Raw genomic sequence first — 20524 nt, 5'->3', positions numbered from 1 at the left:
CCAGAATGCTGCAAAGATGTCCCAGAAGTTTTTCTCTATGCCCATTGGTCAGAGCCTGAACTCAGGATTTCATCCAGGGAGACTTGGTCACACTGGTGAAAGAATATACTGATTTATAGCAGTGCAAAATCATTCAACCATCTCTAGTTGACCCCCTTGGCTCTTGTAGCAAAATCAGATGGATTATAAATATAGATTGCAAATGACATTCTAGTTTCGTTTTTCAGCAATCTAGTTTTCGTCTTTCAGAAATCTTTGTAATATGCTGATTTGCTGATCAAGAAACAATTCCTAATTTATCAATGTTGAAAACAGTTGCGCTGCTTAATATTTTTTGTGACATATATATAAAAAAATAAATAAAGAAATATTGTATTCTTTGATTAATAGGTTTAAAAGCAGCTTTTATATTCTGTATGTGTAGGTGTGGTTGTGTATATGGCTAATGCATAATTTGTCATGCGGGAGTTTTAAATATTACATTGATGCAAGTCAAATGATTTTCATAACTATATTAATTTTAAGCAGCTGTATTGACAGTAATATAGACAGTACACTATTTGGTTGTCTTTAGGAGATTTTGATACTGACTATGCATCAAACAGGCCAACGTTCAGGCATCCACAGAGACTGTTATCTAAAGTGTTGATGCCTCTCAGGCCACTAGACACTCTGAAGGAAGTGGCTTCCTCTATCACCACTGTGGATGAACTGAATGAGGAGCAGAGGGGCTACAGGAGTGCTCATCTGGGGTTAAACGATTTTAGATTTAACTGGATTTAAGTTAAATTATATATTATACAGACGAATATAAAAATCTACTGAAATATCAACTTTATTTTCTATCCACTTTATAAGCAATTACTTGTTTCGTGAAAATTACTATATAGGACAAAACATTAATTTTGTGTGTATTAATTTTACTGTGAAATATACATGGGCACAAGTATTAAAGAAAAATATATTATTAGCACAAACAGTCCTCTAATGTTTGAGATCATTTGACCCTTGCATGCAGTACATACTTTTTAAATGAACTATAAAATAAACAACAAAAGTGCAACAGCAGAATTTTGTGTAGACTCAAGATTCTTTAAAATACATTACAAAAAAAAAAAAATATGTATGACCTTGGTATTTGTGACAGTAACAAAAAAGCCTACATTTAAAATAATAATTGTAAATAGATGAAGTCAGATGATGATAAAAATCTAAACAAAACAAAGACAAAAAAAATAAGAAAACATTTCCCAAACATAAACAACAAGTTTGGGGTAAGTTTTTTTTATAGTTCTCTTATGCTCACCAAGGCTGTATTTATTTGATCAAAAATGGATTAAAAATAATATTTTTTTAGTATTATTACAATAAACAATAAAAAAAAGAATATATATACATATACATTGAGGAATAGAATATTATAGAATAGTTCAAAACAACCGCATTTATTTGTAATATAATTCTTTTGTAATATTATGTTTTTACTGTCACTTCTGATCAATTTAATGCATCCTAGCTGAATAGAAATATTATTTTATTTTAAAACAATAAAAAACAAATCTTACTGTCCCCACCCTTAATTCTGAACAATAGTGTACGGGGGCTATTCTCAAGTTTCTGTACAGATTCATAAAAACATTATTGCTAGCCTTTGAGGCAACTGTTTAACTATACATTTTAAAACACAGAAGGAAGTGAGTTTTCTGTAGTGCATCAACCATAAACGGTGGTTAAACCAGTATCAGTGCCACAGTGAGGTAAAACTCAATCACATAGTTCAGTTCATCCTGCCCAAAATGTTCCACAGTTTTCTTTGAAACATGTACTTGTTTCTTGTTTATGTAACCTTTAGTCTGAAATGTGTCCAGGAAGCATAAAATCAACACATAAAACATTTTTATAATGAATGTCCCACATCTAGTGCTTTGAAGTAGAATATGCTTGACTTTACACTAGTTCTGTCACTGGTGCTGAACCATTTAACAGCAAAATGATCTGATATAAACATTCATCCTACTAGATTTTGCATCAGACCCTGTCAAATCTGCACTTGCTCAGACAGTTGCTCTCTTTCAGTATGACGGCACCGGAAGCAGCCTTACCAACGGGCGCCTCACATTGACATCGTGGCATTTAGTAGCTGGTATTAAGATCCCACATTCTCCAAAAAAAAAACGATTAGATCACCTGAGGAAAAAAATGACAGCTGCCGTCAAAGTTCTATGTCTTCCGGTCACTTTGAGTGGTTTTCACCTCACTGTTTTGAACTCTTGTCTTTAACTTTTGTCTTACTGTCCCATATAGGAGTCCTCATGAATAGCAAACCCACAGCTGCCAGTCCCAGAACAACCCCTAAACTAGGAGGTCCACAGGGGCTGACTTCTTGAGCCAGACCAGACAGCAGTGGTGCTAGGACCCGTCCCACAGCTGTGACCGACTGTCCCGCTCCAATTAACGTCCCACTAGCTTGGGATCCCCCACGCTGCAGCTCTAAGTCAGTGATGCATGTGCGTCCGATAGTGGTAGAGATAGCAAAGAACGTGGAAGTGAGCAGGACCTGCCAAACGTTGGGTGCCGTGGCATACAGGAAGATCAATGTGCAGGTGAGTGCAGTAGAGTGTAACAATAGAGCAGACATGTTGTTGTCATAGAGGTTTGTGACAGGTCCCACCAAACATCCAGCAAGGGCCCCCAACATACTGCTGTAGCTGATCAAATAGCCGGTCACCTTTGGTTTGAGCTCGAAACGCTCCTCCATGGCTAAGGAGAAGTTACTGTAGTAAAGCATTATGGATAAAGCCATTAGAAGACGCACCAGGAACACGTCCCACATGTCGGAGGAAGCCACCTCGCGGATCTGTATCCACACTGAGGTCAGCTGTCTCCAGGCAGGCTGGACGACAGACATGTCTCTCCAGCCCCAGCCTCCATCTGTTTGACAGCGGACTGCTGAGGCATTAGGATGGCGAATGTGCTTTTTGTCTGAGCAGTTCTGCTGGACTGAGTTCTTTACCTCATTGTAGGATTTGCTGGGTTTGGATTTACTGTTAGCGTTTGCATCAATGCAGTGATTCAGCGTCTCATTCCATGGTAACATCCAGACCAAACCTGAGAAAACAACAATTGGAGAAGCTTTGAAGCAGACATTTGAAGGGATCGCTTGTGAAAAAGAAGTGCACTTAACTGTACTGAAAGTGTACTTGCAGTGCACGGAAATTATATAAAAAAAAAAACTGTTCTTGCAAATAATATAATATTAAGGAAATAAAAGGCCACTTCATCAGAGTGCACTTTCATGACTGAAATCATGTACGTGACAACAATAATTATATTGGTTTAAATGTTTTACGTAATGTGTTTAAGTACATTTTGAAAACATTGTTTAATACTCATTTGTAATGCTTTAAAGAAGTACTTATTTTGAATTTTTAAAATTTGTCATACTGAAGCATGAAAAACTATCATTTTAACTGTCATAATTTGGCTTCAGACTTGTAATATTGTTCATATGCTGTACATATGAAGCATTTTTATAATTCTTTATGGTGCTTTTGTGTCCTTTTTGAAGTTTGAAAACTTTAGCTCACATTTATTGCAACTGCATGGCAAACAGTTTTCAACATTTTTTCTTTTGTGTCCGGTGGAAGAAAGCCGTGTGATTTTGGAATGACGTGAGGGTGAGTAGGCAATGACCTAAATTTGACTTTTGGATGAACTACCCTTTCAGTGTATTACAAAATAATCTCAGAAAACCAGAGGTGGGTAGTAACGAGTTACATTTACTTCGTTACATTTACTTGAGTAATTTTTTGGGGTAACTAATACTTTTCGGAGTATATTTAAAGATGGGTACTTTATACTCTTACTTGAGTAAATTTTTGGGGAAAAATCTGTACTTTTACTTCGTTACTGTGGGCGACGCTCCTCTCGTTACTTTATCTTAATGCGATAAATGTTATAAATGCTTCAGTTTATTCCAAACGCGCCGTCTACTTTTCTCTGGACAATGAGCGATGCCCATTCGCGAATGATTCATTCTTTTGAGTTAACTCTGTTCAAAGGCTTGATCAAACCAATTGGCAAACGAGTGAATTGGTTCATGAATCAGTTTGAATGAGTCGTTCAGTTTCCTGCCGCACACGCTGAGCGTCTGAAGCGGTTCACTCAGAGTTGTAACGTTTAACATCAGCAGCGTTGAAAACGTGGCTATGGAACTGCACTGAATTGAAAGCAAATCTGCAAAGGCTATTATTTGCTAGCGATGGAGATCCTTATTAGATGAACACCGCGTGTGCTGTCTACTGTTTAACAGGTAATAACTTGGGCTACATTCGATTACAGTACACGATACCACTGTGACATTAGTTTGTTGTACATGTGTGGCTTATAACAGAGGGGAGTCAAGTTGAATGCAGCTTCCAAAAGACAAAAAATAGCCGATTAAGATTTTATTAATTTTAATACAATCACACCTGTGCGAGTACGTTCAGCAAGTCATATCATCAGCTGCTAAATTCAGATCTGTGATCGCTTGCTGGCGCTGAGCCAGAGATAGATGCGTTTTTAAAGCACTGCGCATTATAACCAATCACACATGAATAATTTGAGCTTATTAAAGCATTGGCCAATCAGAGGTGTTCAGATGAGTCATCGCTGAAATACCGGTGCTTCCTTCACTCGCTCGCTGACTGGAGACCTCTTTTCTGGCGAATTCTCTCGTCAGAAACAACAAAGTGCAGATGTGTGTACGAATCTTTAATTAAGATATTGATTTCACAGTGTTTACAGTTTCAGTGATTTTAATGGGAGTTTCTGAGAGTGATTGAAATCTAGACTGTCAGTGAAAATTATCTTTAATAATGTAAATATTATTTGCTCTCTTTCTGAACAATGAAAGATAAGTAGCAATATTTATATCACATTAACTTTCAATGTTAAATTCACATTTAATATAAAGTCAGTCGTATTAAAAATATGTTATGGCATGACACCTATATCTGTTACTTAAGTAAAAAAAAGTGAAAAAGTGAAAGTGACGTGACATTCAGCCAAGTATGGTGACCCATACTCAGAATTCGTGCTCTGCATTTAACCCATCCGAAGTGCACACACACAGAGCAGTGAACACACACACACACACTGTGAACACACACCCAGAGCAGTGGGCAGCCATTTATGCTGCGGCGCCCAAGGAGCAGTTGGGGGTTCAGTGCCTTGCTCAAGGGCACCTAAGTCGTGGTATTGAGGGTGGAGAGAGAACTGTACATGCACTTCCCCCACCCACAATTCCTGCCAGCCCGAGACTCGAACTCACAACCTTTCAATTGCCAGTCCGACTCTCTAACCATTATGCCACGACTTCCCCCAGACTGGGGGGAAGAACAGACTGGGTTTTATAATAAATTACATAAATTGGAGTAAAGGCTGATGAAATATATACATTTATATACACACACACATACATTACATAAATTGTATCTATATATCTAAATAAAAATAGGCTCAGTATATATGACCCAAAGTAACTAGTAACTAACTACTTGAGTAGATTTTTTATCCGATACTCTTTTACTCTTACTCAAGTAACTATTCAAGACTAGTACTTTTACTTTTACTTGAGTAAATATTTCTAGAAGTACTTTTACTTGAGTACAGTTTTTGGGTACTCTACCCACCTCTGCAGAAAACACTGTTTTTATCTATACTTGTCCGTACTTTTTTAAGGAATAAGTTACTTCATTCATTTAACTTAACTACTGTGAGTCTTGCTCACCTGCGTTTAGAAGGAAAATGGCTGCACAGACAAATGAGGATAAGTAAAAACCGCCCTCATGTTCAGTGAGATATCCCCCCACCACTGGTCCCAGGATGAATCCCACACTCGAGGCGGCATTAAAGTGTCCCATCACTAGAGGCCGCTCTTTCTCCGACACCAGATCTGACAGGAGCGCTCGGCAGATGGACAGGGAGTGTTTAAAGAGCCCTTTACATAGGAAAGGGAATCATTTCAGTAATGCTGTACTTCTTAATTTGCAATATGAACCAAAGTACGCCACTACTCACCCACTGGTATCCTGGCCAGCACAAAGAGTGAAATACTCGTGGACAGACCCAGCAGGCCATATCCAAAGGCACTGAGCAAAAGGCACGTCAGTAGTGAATAGCGTCTCCCAACCACATCACTCCAACTTCCCTGCCAATCAGAGAATACAACACATAAGAGACAGTGAAATATATAAAAGAGGACATTATCAATAACACGGACCTTTGAGGTGATAAATCCATAAATAGTGCAGGTGTTATAAAAAATAAAAAAAAACACCTGCAATAATGTCAGATTAAAAGTTTTACTTTAAATGATCATTAGGCTTTAATAATATTTTGTTGTGTTTAAAGAGGAACATCTATTTTGATGTATTGACTTACATATTAAAGCACATGTAAAGTACTAGTGTAATTTTCTCTTTTACTGTAGTATGTTATTTGGTTTTACATTTAAAGCAAATATATTTTTAACATACTAAATTGCAACTTCATTATTCCAAATGTGTAAATAAATTAAAAAAATAAATAAATGACATACAAGTTTCAATAGAAAGGGAATATTTTATAATTCCAGCCAAAAATCTATTATTCACAGTCTAATTGCATTTGATATCAATTTTAACATTTAAAATTGCCAAAAACATTACATTCAGTTTGCACTTAAGTATATTCTTATAAACTCCTTTTTTTAGCAAATACACAATCTTGTGAGAGTTTTGCACAACATAACCATGTAAAGATGCTGTAAGCAATGCTGGAAGCCAAACTCAGGCAAGTTATGCCTAATTTTTATCAACATGTATCCTGTCCAACCAGAGGCCCGAATACACTGGATCATTGCTACACTCAGTTTAAGAATGCCTACAGAGCTCGCTCACTACCGGCTTTCGGCAAATCGGACCATGCCGCCATTTTCCTCACACCGGAATATAAACAACGGCTCGTTCAAGATCCCCCGGTTCAGAGATTGGTGACGTGATGGTCCGCCCAATCAGAAGCAACGTTACAGGCTGCTCTTGATGACGTAGACATGTTTCGCGCAAGTTCATCTGACGTCAGCGAGTTCACGGATGTAGCATTAAGCTTTGTAAACACGGTAGCCAAACAAGCTACGGATACATTAACTATAAGGACATTCTCAAATCAGAAACCGTGGGTGGACAGATCAATCCGTGCAGCAGTAAACAAACGCACTGCTGCTTAAAAAACTGGTCTTCTGTCGGGAAACATGAGCGAGTACAAAGCATCGTGCTATGCTCTCCGACGCGCAGTAAGAGCCACAATGCATAGAGTCACATTTCCAGCTAAATGACTCCCGACGCATGTGGCAAGGACTAAGGACCATCTGTGCCTTTGGACATAAATCCTCTGCAGAGGTGAGAGCAGATCCGTCGCTGGCTGATGAGCTAAACTATTTTCTACGGCCACTTTGAAAGCAATCTAAGCAGTGTGAGTCTGCCGATCAGCGCGTCAGGAAGCAGCAGTCAGATTAGCGATCATCATGCGATCACCGTGTCGAAGGGCGAGGTTCGGAGGGCACTAAAGCGAGTGAATGTAAGGGAAGCAGTCAGACCTGATGGGAGTTCTGGCCGTGTTCTGCGGTCCTGCGCTGATCAGATTGCTGGTTTGTTTACATCCATTTTTAATGAGTCTCTTGCTACATCGGTGGTTCCCTCCTCATTCAAAAAATCTGTTATCATCCCTGTGCCTAAGAACAATAAACCCTCTTGTCTGAATGACTATCGTCCAGTTGCCCTCACATCAATAGTCATGAAGAGACTCAGCGTTTCCATTCGAACCTATCGCTGTTTTTCTTTTCTCCTCTCCTCTCTCTCGCTACAGTTTTTCACAAGTTCATCAAACAACCGCAGTAAGAATATCGCATCAAGCACAGTGGGTAATGGCTTCTCCTGTTATTGTTACTTGCAATTCTTGCCACATGTACAGTTTATCTATCTCTGTCGCTGATGAGGGATTCCCATGTGATAAATGCAAGGAAATAGTTAGGCTGACAGAGAAGATTTCAGAATTAGAGACACGCATCCAAACTTTAATTGAGGACAGTAAGAATGTTAGGGCTCTAGATACGGCTTTGGATGCGTCTAGCTCAGGGATTCCTGTACATTGTTCGGTTCCGGAAACAGAGCCCCTGCAGCAGGGCAACTGGGTGACAGTGAGGCAGTGTAGTTGTGGGTCAAAACACCGCTCTTCTGTTCCGATCAAAACATTAAACAATTTCTCCCCACTCAGTGATGCACCCACTCAGAAACCTGATGACAGTGCTCTAGTTATTGGTGATTCTATTGTACGGAACTTGAATATAGAGACACCAGCCACCATAGTCAAATGTTTACCAGGAGCCAGAGCGCCTGACATCTTGGCAAATTTAAAAGTGCTGGCTAATGCTAAACGTAAATACAGTAAGATTGTTATTCATGCCGGCGCTAATGATGTTTGACTTCGCCAGTCGGAGATCACTAAAAATAACATTAAAGAGGTGTGTGAACTTGCAAGCACGATGTCAGACACTGTAATATGCTCTGGTCTCCTCCCTGCTTACCGTGGTGATGAGATGCATAGCAGATTGTCATCACTCAATGGCTGGATGTCTAAGTGGTGCCCACAGAATAACATAGGTTTCATAGACAATTGGACGAGCTTTTGGGGCAGACCTGACCTGTTTAAAAGAGATGGTCTTCATCCCTCCTGGGGTGGCGCCACTCTTCTCTCTAGAAATATGGCAAATAGTCTTAGTGTTTATACTTGATTAACTGGGGCCCAGGTCAGGAAGCAGACAGACTGGCTAAACCGACCGTCTGCTAGCTGCCTCTCGTCACAGAGGTCAGTTAATTCTCAGCACATAGAGACTTTTTCACCTAGATATCACACTATAGAGACTGAGTCTGTTCCCCGAACTAGAAAATACAAAAAACGTCCAAACCAAGTTAAGATTAACAATTTAATTGAGGTTCAACAAATAAAAAACAGAAGCAATATGGATAAACAAATGATAAAGCTTGGCTTATTGAATATCAGATCCTTTCTACGAAAACACTTTTTGTAAATAATATGATCACTGATCATAATATAGATGTACTCTGTTTGACAGAAACCTGGCTAAAACCTGATGATTACATTATTTTAAATGAGTCCACCCCCCAAGATTACTGTTATAAACATGAGCCGCGTCTAAAAGGCAAATGGGGAGGTGTTGCTTCAATTTATAACAACGTTTTCAGGATTTCTCAGAGGGCAGGCTTCAAGTATAACTCGTTTGAAGTAATGGTGCTTCATATAACATTATCCAGAGAAACAAATGTTAATGATAAATCCCCTGTTATGTTTGTACTGGCTACTGTATACAGGCCACCAGGGCACCATACAGACTTTATTAAAGAGTTTGGTGATTTTACATCCGAGTTAGTTCTGGCTGCAGATAAAGTTTTAATAGTTGGTGATTTTAATATCCATGTTGATAATGAAAAAGATGCATTGGGATCAGCATTTATAGACATTCTGAACTCTATTGGTGTTAGACAACACGTTTCAGGACCTACTCATTGTCGAAATCATACTCTAGATTTAATACTGTCACATGGAATTGATGTTGATGGTGTTGAAATTATTCAGCCAAGTGATGATATCTCAGATCATTATTTAGTTCTGTGCAAACTTCATATAGCCAAAATTGTAAATTCTACTTCTTGTTACAAGTATGGAAGAACCATCACTTCTACCATAAAAGACTGCGTTTTAAGTTATCTTCCTGATGTAACCAAATTCCTTAGCATATCCAAAACCTCAGAACAACTTGATGATGTAACATAAACTATGGACTCTCTCTTTTCTAGCACTTTAAATAAAGTTGCTCCTTTACGCTTAAGGAAGGTTAAGGAAAACAGTTTGACACCATGGTATAATGAGCATACTCGCACCCTAAAGAGAGCAGCCTGAAAAATGGAGTGCAGCTGGAGGAAAACAAAACTAGAGGTATTTCGTATTGCTTGGTGGGAAAGTAACATATCCTACAGAAAAGCCTTAAAAACTGCTAGATTCGATTACTTTTCTTCTCTTTTAGAAGAAAACAAACATAACCCCAGGTATTTATTCAATACAGTGGCTAAATTAACGAAAAATAAAGCCTCAACAAGTGTTGACATTTCCCAACACCACAGCAGTAATGACTTTATGAACTACTTTACTTCTAAAATCGATCCTATTAGAGATAAAATTGCAACCATTCAGCCGTCAGCTACAGCATCACATCAGACAGTGCACTATAGACCCCCTGAGGAACAGTTCCACTCATTCTCTACCATAGGAGAGGAAGAATTGTATAAACTTGTTAAATCATCTAAACCAACAACATGTATGTTAGACCCTATACCATCTAAGCTCCTAAAAGAGGTGCTTCCAGAAGTCATAGATCCTCTTCTGACTATTATTAATTCCCCATTGTCATTAGGATATGTCCCCAAAATCTTCAAACTGGCTGTTATTAAGCCTCTCATCAAAAAACCACAACTTGACCCCAAAGAACTAGTTAATTATAGACCAATATCGAATCTCCCTTTTCTGTCCAAGATAGTAGAAAAGGTGGTATCCTCACAATTATATTCCTTCTTAAAAAAAATTGTATGTGTGAGGATTTCCAGTCAGGATTTAGACCGTATTAGGGATGGGACGGTATGAAAATTTAATATCACGATTATAGTGACTAAAATTATCACGATTATCAATATTATCACGGTTTTGTTGAAACGAGATGAAAGTGTTCAAAAATAGTTGATGCTCACACTGAAAACATTTCAGCAAGTTTTATATTTAATAATCAACAAACAACTAATAAAACAAGCAACTCTATGCACTTAATTTAAAGAAAGATTAAATTCTGTGGCATTTCCTTCCTTACAATGAAAAGTGTAGAAGCATAGAAAAGCATAGAAAAGTCACTGACTTTCGCCATTCCTTCTCGAAAAAAAACAAAAAAAACATTGTGCGCTGCGCTTGCGTCAGACTGTTGCTGGCTGGACATGATTTAATAGTGAGTTATTAAAACCGCGATAATCAAACACGGTTTTAATGATAATTCATTTTTAAACGATATTACTAACCTTCAGCACATTTTATCACGGTTATCAATAAAACCGGTTATCGTCCCATCCCTAGACCGTATCAACTCTATATTTCTTTGCAGCCCGGTGAAACACACCAATTTGAAAAACTAATGGATTGCATAGTCGATATAAAAAACTGGATGACGAGTAATTTCTTACTGCTAAATTCTGAAAAAACAGAGGTGTTAATTATAGGACCTAAAAACTCCGCTTGTAATAACCTAGAACTGTCTAAGACTTGATGGTTGCTCTGTCAATTCTTCGTCATCAGTTAGGAACCTAGGTGTGCTATTTGATCGCAATCTTTCCTTAGAAAGCCACGTTTCTAGCATTTGTAAAACTGCATTTTTCCATCTCAAAAATATATCTAAATTACGGCCTATGCTCTCAATGTCAAATGCAGAAATGTTAATCCATGCACTTATGACCTCAAGGTTAGATTATTGTAATGCTATATTGGGTGGTTGTTCTGCACCCTTAGTAAACAAACTACAGCTGGTCCAAAATGCAGCAGCAAGAGTTCTTACTAGATTATTCTCTTACTCTTAGTATTTGAATGAGCTCCTTTTACATTATAATCCTCTACGTCCGCTACGTTCTCAAAACTCAGGCAATTTGATAATACCTAGAATATCAAAATCAACTGCGGGCAGCAGATCCTTCTCCTATTTGGCGCCTAAACTCTGGAATAACCTACCTAACATTGTTCGGGAGGCAGACACACTCTTGCAGTTTAAATCTAGATTAAAGACCCATCTCTTTAACCTGGCTTACACATAACATACTAATATGCTTTTAATATCCAAATCCGTTAAAGGATTTTTAGGTTGCATTAATTAGGTAAACCGGAACAGCAAACACTTCCCATAACACCCTATGTACTTGCTACATCATTAGAAGAATGGCATCTACGCTAATATTTGTCTGTTTCTCTCTTATTCCGAAGTCACCGTAGCCACCAGATCCAGTCTGTATCCAGATCAGAGGGTCACTGCAGTCACCCGGATCCAGTACGTATCCAGACCAGATGGTGGATCAGCACCTAGAAAGGACCTCTACATCCCTGAAAGACAGCGGAGACCAGGACAACTAGAGCCCCAGATACAGATCCCCTGTAAAGACCTTGTCTCAGAGGAGCACCAGGACAAGACCACAGGAAACAGATGATTCTTCTGCACAATCTGACTTTGCTGCAGCCTGGAATTGAACTACTGGTTTCGTCTGGTCAGAGGAGAACTGGCCCCCCAACTGAGCCTGGTTTCTCCCAAGGTTTTTTTCTCCATTCTGTCACCGATGGAGTTTCGGTTCCTTGCCGCTGTCGCCTCTGGCTTGCTTAGTTGGGGACACTTCATCTACAGCGATATCGTTGACTTGATTGCAAATAAATGCATAACTGAATCCAATGATGAACTGCCTTTAACTATCATTTTTGCATTATTGACACTGTTTTCCTAATGAATGTTGTTCAGTTGCTTTGACGCAATGTATTTTGTTTAAAGCGCTATATAAATAAAGGTGACTTTGAAGGTTTTTGAGGGACTGGTTAAAAACGTCATCTGCTCCTCCATACCGGATACTTTGGACCCTCTTCAGTTTGCCTATCGCCCAAACAGATCCACTGATGATGCAATCTCTCACATCCTGCACTCTTCTCTCACACACATTGACAGCAATAGCGTGAACTATGTAAGGCTGCGATTTATTGACTATAGCTCAGCTTTTAATACTATAGTCCCCTTAAAGCTAGCTTCTAAACTCATAGACCTCGGCCTGAATTCTTCACTCTGCAACTGGATTCTTGATTTCCTCACCGGCAGACCTCAAGTGGTGAAACTAGTCCCAGTACACCTCCAGCTCCATCACCCAGAACGTAGGAGCCCCGCAGGGCTGTGTCCTGAGTCCCCACATGACTGCGTGTCTTCGCTCAGCTCCACATCTATAATCAAATTTGCTGATGATAGTGTGGTTCTGGGCCTCATTCACAACAATAATGAGACCGCATACTTGGATGAGGTAGAGAAATTAACATCATGGTGTCAGGACAACTGTCTCTCTCTGAATGTGAGCAAAACTAAAGAACTGATTGTGGACTTCAGGAAAAGACAGCAGCAGCCCTTATGATCAGCGGGACTCCTGTGGAGATGGTGAGCAGCTTCAAGTACTGAGGAAATTCAGAGTCTCACCAGCAATCCTGAAAACTTTCTATTCTGGGGCTATAGAAAGTGTATTGACTCAGTGTATCTCAGTGTGGTATGGGAACAGCTCCAGTCATGACTGCAAAGCCCTGCAGAGAGTTGTGCGCTTAGCTGAGCGCATTTCAGGGTCTGCTATCCCCTCTCTACAGGACATCTACCTCAAACGCTGCAGTAGAGCTGCTAAAAATCATCAAAGACTCCACCCACCCCAGTAACCATCTTTTCACCTTGTTGCCATCTGGTAAGCGCTTCCGTAGCCTGATGGCAAAAACCGAGAGACTCAGGAGGAGTTTCTTCCCCCAGGCCATCAGGCTCCTAAACTCAAAACCAGCCTCTTAACATATTCATGTCTCCACTTAATGTTCACTTTATCAGTAAGATATTCATCATTCACTACCTCACATAGACACACTGACAGTGTCACCCTGTTTGCACATTTGCTTCTTGTACATTCCTGTACATAGCTATATTTATGTATATTTTCATCTGTGTTGTTTTCTTTAATAATTGCACTGTCCATGGAGCGGACCTGACTCACATTTCACTGCTGGTTATATATGCTATATATAATTTTGTATGTGACGAATACAAATCTTGAATCTTGAATTAACTGTTTTGCTAAAGAGCTAACCTTGCTTAATTTTAGCAAAACAGCTCACTCCAAAAACCCTGCCTTCCAAATCTGCAAACCAAAAGCTTTAAAATGACTGACATATATCAACCCATGGTCAGACTATTTTTGTTGTATACAGAACATAGTGCTATCACAGATAGACATAGATGTGAAATCTCAGGAAACCAATTTCAGTGATATCCATCATTTGGTAGGACATTATCCGTGTGATATTAATTGCAGAAACTTTGAATGAGAATCTTAGTCATTTATTAAAGAAAAGCATGTCTCGGCGAAGAAAGCTAAAGTTTATAGCCTACAGACAGACAGATCGGACCTGACAAATGAAACATTTCAGGCCCCGAGGCACTACAGGCATCTCCATACCAGCACTCATTAGACTGAGGTATCACACACACACACACACACACACACAGATCTGCAGACACTGCACACTGGTGTAATGCAATAAAAACTTAAATTGGATTTACTGTTCTCTCTGTTTCTGGCCTACAGGCATGTCATAAAGGTTCACTGTTCCTGTCTGCAGTCTCCATGCTTAACATCCAAGAGAAGACAAACATCTCCTTCACTTCTTAACTAGCCCCGTGACCCTTCAGTCTTTAACCAGTTTAAATGTGTGTGCCAGTGTGTTCGTCAATGGTAACATGATGACTCATTTTACAGTAACACACTCTAAATGTTAAAGCAATCTGCAGTTTGAGTCTCCCTGTAATGTTGATTGTAATAAATAATGACTGTGATAGGTGCTTTAGTTTCCATGGGCACAGATCAGATGAGCTAAACATAGATTATTGAATTGACAGCAGCAAATTGATAATCATATTACAGCAGCAAATTCTGCTCACTAAAAAAATTAACTACTTACCACCACGGTGCTAGAGAAGAATTGTAATACTCCGTATGTAGATCCTGCAGTAATGGAAAACAGTAATTTTATTAATCATTATTAACATCACTAAATAAATTAACCACTAAACAAAAGAATAATTTTAATTTCACAATCCAACGGTTGAGAGAGCAAGACCTTGTGATCACAATCTAAACTGCTTGCCTCATGAACTCAAGTGAAAATATCAATTGAGTTGGTGATTTCCAATGACATTATGGGCCATGTGTAAGCAGCCCTTTTAATCAGAGACGAGGTGCAGGCAATGTGCAAGTGATTTCAATGACCTGCTTGTCTAAAAATTACAATCCGCCAGTTATTAAGTCATCTGTTGACTGAAAAAGTAAGAAAAGTGAATTAACTTTGGTCCTTTTGAGAATAGGATGTGCAGATTGGACGTATATATTTAGAAAAACAAAAGCCAATTGTTCCATTAAAAATTATTTGCATTGAATTGATTTTGGGAGAATGGACATTCTGACTCACACTTTTTTCAATACATCAGTGAAACATTTCTGAGTAAAAATATTGTCTTCTTGCATTATTCAACATTGCCGTCTAATATTCATAGGAGTTTGACAGGGATGGCAAGGTGGCATCCTATTCATAAATACCAATGTGCAAATATTTAATGATCTAGTCGGCACCTTTTAAACACAACTTGATATATATATATATCTTTTTTTTACTAGTATTTATTTAATATAACTTACTTGTTAGTAAATACAATTTAATTTAATTAATGGTCTAAGATCTGAGGGTGAAATTTTGCAATTAATTTGCTATAAGCTATTTCAGTAATAATCAACAGGGAAATAAAACTGACTTCAATACAAGGAGTTTTCAATACATACCATTTCTAGGTAGATTTTTATACAAATCTATACAAATGAATTGTATTGTGTATATAGTCTAGATCCCTAAAATGTGAGCTTTTTCTCTGTATAACACCAAAGGATGCTAATTTTCATAACAGGCAACAATAAATGAAATATGTTATTAATACTGGATCTCAGGGCTACCATGGAATTAAACAACAACAGAGACTTACCTACAATCCCAGCAACTGTAGGACTTGCTCCTAGAGACTTCACATGATGACTCAGCAAAGGGATAATCATACTGACCCCAAAGAGGTCCTGACAATACACACACAATGGATTTATACGTCAGCAAATCAAAGCTTAATAAATAGATTTCTAGCATTTCCCTATAACGATTATTACAGTACAATGTCAACAGAATTATTATGAAATGGTAAGAATATGGAATTAAATTGACTGATTACATGAATCCTGAATTGCAAAACAGACCTATATGAGCATTTAAAAAAAAAGAAAAAAAAAAAGAGTTTAAAACGACATTTAAATCTAATTTAAATATTATTCTACAATGCAATTTGCCACTTGATTCATTAAGTAAAAATCAATACATTTTCCAATAAAAAGTTATAATGAACATGTGAAGTTTTCCTAAGATAAAACACTTCTTTTTAAAACTAATAACATTAAAGTGCTTTGTGGAAGTAGTTTAACAACATGCTAAAAACAATGGTTGAATGAAGGTGTCAGCTGTCATTACAGTAATGTCAGTTGGAATAAATAAGCGTAGGTTAACTTAAACAAAAGCCATACACCACTGAGCTTGTTTATCTGGATTTTTATACAGTCATGTCAGCCAAGGACCTGACTGAAGTCACACTGTACCTCAATGCAGTGTCACGGCACTTTCTATTAAACTAAAACTTTTAATCTAACAAAAACCACCAGTGAATTGAAGCCAGGAAAAAAAAACGTGTCTGAGAGGGAAAGAAGAGGAGTTCTCATGGGTGCTGCCAAAATCCACAGACAGGACAACAGATTTCTACTGATGCAAAAAAATTATAATGAAAATAAAAAAATAAAAAATTGCCAAGGCATCCTGATTTAAAAATGGGAAGCTAAAAAAGCACACCTGACAATATTGTGATCATGAACACCACTAAATGAAGAACAACTGGCTTGAGACATCATGAGAGGTAAAATACCATTATCAATGAGCCCTTGAAAACTACACTCCTGCCCTACAACGGTTTTAGCAAATTCATTTTATCCAAGTTTTAAAAATTGTAAATCATTATCATGTGCCACTAGGAGTATGAGAATATGGATCACGTGCCGAACAGGGACATCAGATGTTTTGACAATTTACTGACAGCAGATTAAACTGATGTGTCATTGCGATCAATACCATACAAAAGACCCTCTCCAAATACAAAATAGCATACTCACCATGAATCCCACCACGTTTATACACCGTATGATCAGCGTTGGTCTCCGTCGTTTGTGGGCAAGGGCACATTTCGAGTTATTCATTCTCCCGCATTGACAGAGACTAGTGCAGTCAGTCAATGCGGAAGCGATGGAGAGCGCTGCTGGCTGTGTTGTTCTTGAGGAAGCATCACGAGGTTTAGACCACCTGCCCCTTTAAAAGTGGGGCACGATGTGCTCTGACAGTCATACTCACCTAGAAAACACGAAAATCCTTGGCTAATTGTATTTAATCACTCCAAAAGAGAAGTAGCTTATTTCGTGCGCTCGAATGGGCGGGACTTGACGTGGTTTAATGCCGAGAGGTGGTTCATATAGTGTACAGGATCTCCTGTTTATGGTACAGTCCAGTGAGCGCATCTGGCTGACACACGCGCTGCATTTGAATTGCGGATGATATGAAGCAGGTATTGCAGGTAATCTTCTAAAATTGAACGTTTATTTTGAAATATTTCAAATTGGGTGTTTCTCAATTTTTCGTTGCTTCCTCAAAGCAGAGACAATATAAAAGGACTTTGCTCAAAGGAAGTGAAAATGTTTTAAACACAACAATCCCAGCCAATCTTCATAAATGTTGAATTTATATGTTTGTTGGAATGTTTTTGTAAAATTTTTGCGTTGAAATATTATTAAAAATAATAGCCTATCATTTAATTTGATAAAAAAAACATCTTTAATATAGTCAAGTCAAGGCACCTTTATTTATATAGCGCTTTAAACAAAAAAGATTATGTCAAAGCAACTGAACAACATTAATTAGGAAAAAATGTAAATAAAAAAAATACATTTTAATAGTTAGCCCACGGCCCTCAATCTAGTTTGATTTGAATCAATTAAATAATTAATTTTTCTTTCTTTCTTTCTTTAACCTATTAGCTTAGTATATATATATATATATATATATATATATATATATATATATATATATATATATATATATATATATATATATATATATATATATATATATATATATATGTAGTTTATTGTGTTTTGTACTAAACAGCTCTATATGGTCATAATCATTTATTTTGCATACTTGAGCCCCATCTGGGAGTCTTTCTTCTTTGTCAGACTGTACCAACTTGTTGGGTCACTTGAGTGAGAGGGTGGAAGCCGTTTGAGAACTTGCATGACCTTCGGTTTATATTTCTCACATAACCTGCCTTGATCTACAGACCTCAACAGTTTTTTTTATTTATTTATTTATTTATTTTTTTGTGTGAATTTGAGTATGTACCTATAATCATTATCCACATGTTATACTGTCAGGTGAGCTTTACTCAGTCCAACATTATGTCATGGTTCTCTCTGGAATTTTGTTTACAAATCCTCTCTGGCTTTGAATGTGGAATTGGGGAAGCCAAGACACTCAATCATCACAGAGCAGCTGATACAGTGATGTTCCCAAGATAGTTTACATGAACACACTCACAATTACCCATCCTCACATCTCGTGGTAAAGGAATGCTTTTGATTTTGTATAACAGAACATATAACAGCTTAATTTAAGATAATGAATCCAAATGAACAGTAAAGTAGCATGAACTTTGTCTTCCTGCATGGATGAAAAGGACTGTTGTTTCTCAATATTATAACAGGATAAAGTGTGCAGAGATAAATTGAGCAGCACAGGGAACTCTATATAAAACCACCTCAGCTCTACTGTGCAAAAACACCACAGAGAGTCATTACCACATCACACAAGACTTCCAGCACTTGCAGTCATCAATGTGCATCTGTTGTAATTATTTTTAATTTAAGATTGTAAAATTGTTCTCCTGTTATCTCTAATCCCTAAATATCCCTCTACCCTCAGCTCAATGCAAGGGCAGATGTTCAGGAAAAGCCAGTTTATGTCCACTTCAGTGGCTCTGGTCTTCATTCACAGCACAGTGATAATTATCTGCTCTATGCAAAATGCCCCACTTGACGTATAATCAGAGGTGGAAAGAGTACAAAAATATTCTACTCAAGTAAAAGTACCATTACATTAATGAAATTTTACTTAAGTACAAGTAAAAGTACCAGTCTAAAAAATCAACTCAAGTAAAAGTAAAAAGTAGCTCATTTAAAATTTACTCAGAGTAAAAATTACTTAGTTACATTTTAACAGTGGGAGGGAGTCAAAAATGGGACAGGCCAAGGGTGTCAAACTCAGTTCCTGGAGGGCCACAGTCCTGCACAGTTTAGATATAACCCTAATTAAACACACCTGATCCAGCAAATCTAATCATTTAGGTTTATTTGAAAACTACATGATATGTGTGCTGGAGCAGGGTTAGAACTAAACTCTGCAGGGCTACGGCCCTCCAGGAACTGAGTTTGACACCCCTGGGATAGGCCTATTAATCTCAAACTAGTTGTTTTTAATTAAAGGAATCAGTTATTTAGAATAATAAAACATTTGGGCTGTTACCAGGCAAATCAGTATCAACAAACTCATCTTTTCAATACAGAGGAAATGCAAAAGCTTCATCGGACGTGGCATTTAGATGTATTTACACACTGTTTAGTGCAGGACAAGAATGCATTTAACCTGCAGTTACAAATGCATGAATAATGTTTTGATATGCCAGACATAAAATGTTGAATGCTCATTTGAAATTATAAAAACTTAATTATAAAAAAAAAAAAAATCAAAAGATACTTTAAATGTGAAATTAAATTAAAATGGCCAGTATGTGTCAGCAAGTCACTGTTAATAAGTGAGTCATTGCGATTGAACCAAATCATTTAAACGGTTGATTCATTCAGGAACGAAACACTGTCATGTTGCTCAGAGATGCAAAATTTTGCTTTGGTGGCTGTGTTTGGAATAAATTTTTGTTGTAGAAATACGGCAATATGGTGTCTAAAACGCAAGTCTCTTAGTTTGCTGTCCTGTTGTAAAAAAAAATAAATATATATATATATATATAAATATATATATATAAATATAAATATATATTTAATAAATATAAATATATAAATAAATATATATATATATATATATATATATATATATCAGTGGCGGCTGCTGGTCTTTCAAAGAGGGGAAGCTCATTTTCGGCCTACATTATAACCCTCTGATGGTTTTCATTTGTAGTGACACTCGGGGTCTTTTTGACCCCAGACAATAACATTTCATTTTGTAATAGTAAAATATTTAAATTTTTTACAAATGTAATTTTACTCTGTTCATTTATGTTTTTACTAAACTTTGTACAGTTTTTGGAGGATTTAAATCTTTTACATTTCTATAAATAAATATTTATTTAAATAGGCTTTTTTTTTACAAAAAAAGAAAAAAGCATTTCAGGTAAAATTCACTTCATAAAAGACCCAGATTTCTA

The 20524-nt window shown here is 37.4% G+C and overlaps 1 protein-coding gene across 1 annotated transcript; it reads right to left on the bottom strand.

Annotated features, from left to right (window-relative positions):
* Window positions 1–1639: 1639 nt before the first annotated feature.
* LOC132152754 (major facilitator superfamily domain-containing protein 9-like) lies at window positions 1640–17461 on the bottom strand. The gene is made up of 6 exons (XM_059561619.1): window positions 17151–17461; window positions 15932–16019; window positions 14860–14903; window positions 6064–6193; window positions 5774–5983; window positions 1640–3108 (listed from the first exon to the last, which is right to left on the bottom strand). The coding sequence occupies exons 1-6, from the start codon at window positions 17232–17234 to the stop codon at window positions 2255–2257; spliced, it is 1410 nt and encodes a 469-aa protein (XP_059417602.1). The 5' UTR covers window positions 17235–17461; the 3' UTR covers window positions 1640–2254.
* Between the last annotated feature and the right edge of the window lie 3063 nt (window positions 17462–20524).

This window comes from Carassius carassius, chromosome 11, assembly GCF_963082965.1.
Source record: "Carassius carassius chromosome 11, fCarCar2.1, whole genome shotgun sequence".
Lineage (NCBI taxonomy): Eukaryota > Metazoa > Chordata > Actinopteri > Cypriniformes > Cyprinidae > Carassius > Carassius carassius.
The sequence above is the reverse complement of the archived record's forward strand: the minus strand, read 5'-3'. Positions and strand labels throughout refer to the sequence as shown.

Coding starts and splice junctions, on each gene's coding strand:
- LOC132152754 (XM_059561619.1), bottom strand. CDS start 17,234: ATGAATAACTCGAAATGTGCCCTTGCCCACAAACGACGGAGACCAACG. Junction 5,984..6,063: donor GCTGGCCAGGATACCAGTGG/GTGAGTAGTGGC, acceptor TCCTATGTAAAG/GGCTCTTTAAACACTCCCTG. Junction 3,109..5,773: donor CATTTTCCTTCTAAACGCAG/GTGAGCAAGACT, acceptor TTGTTTTCTCAG/GTTTGGTCTGGATGTTACCA.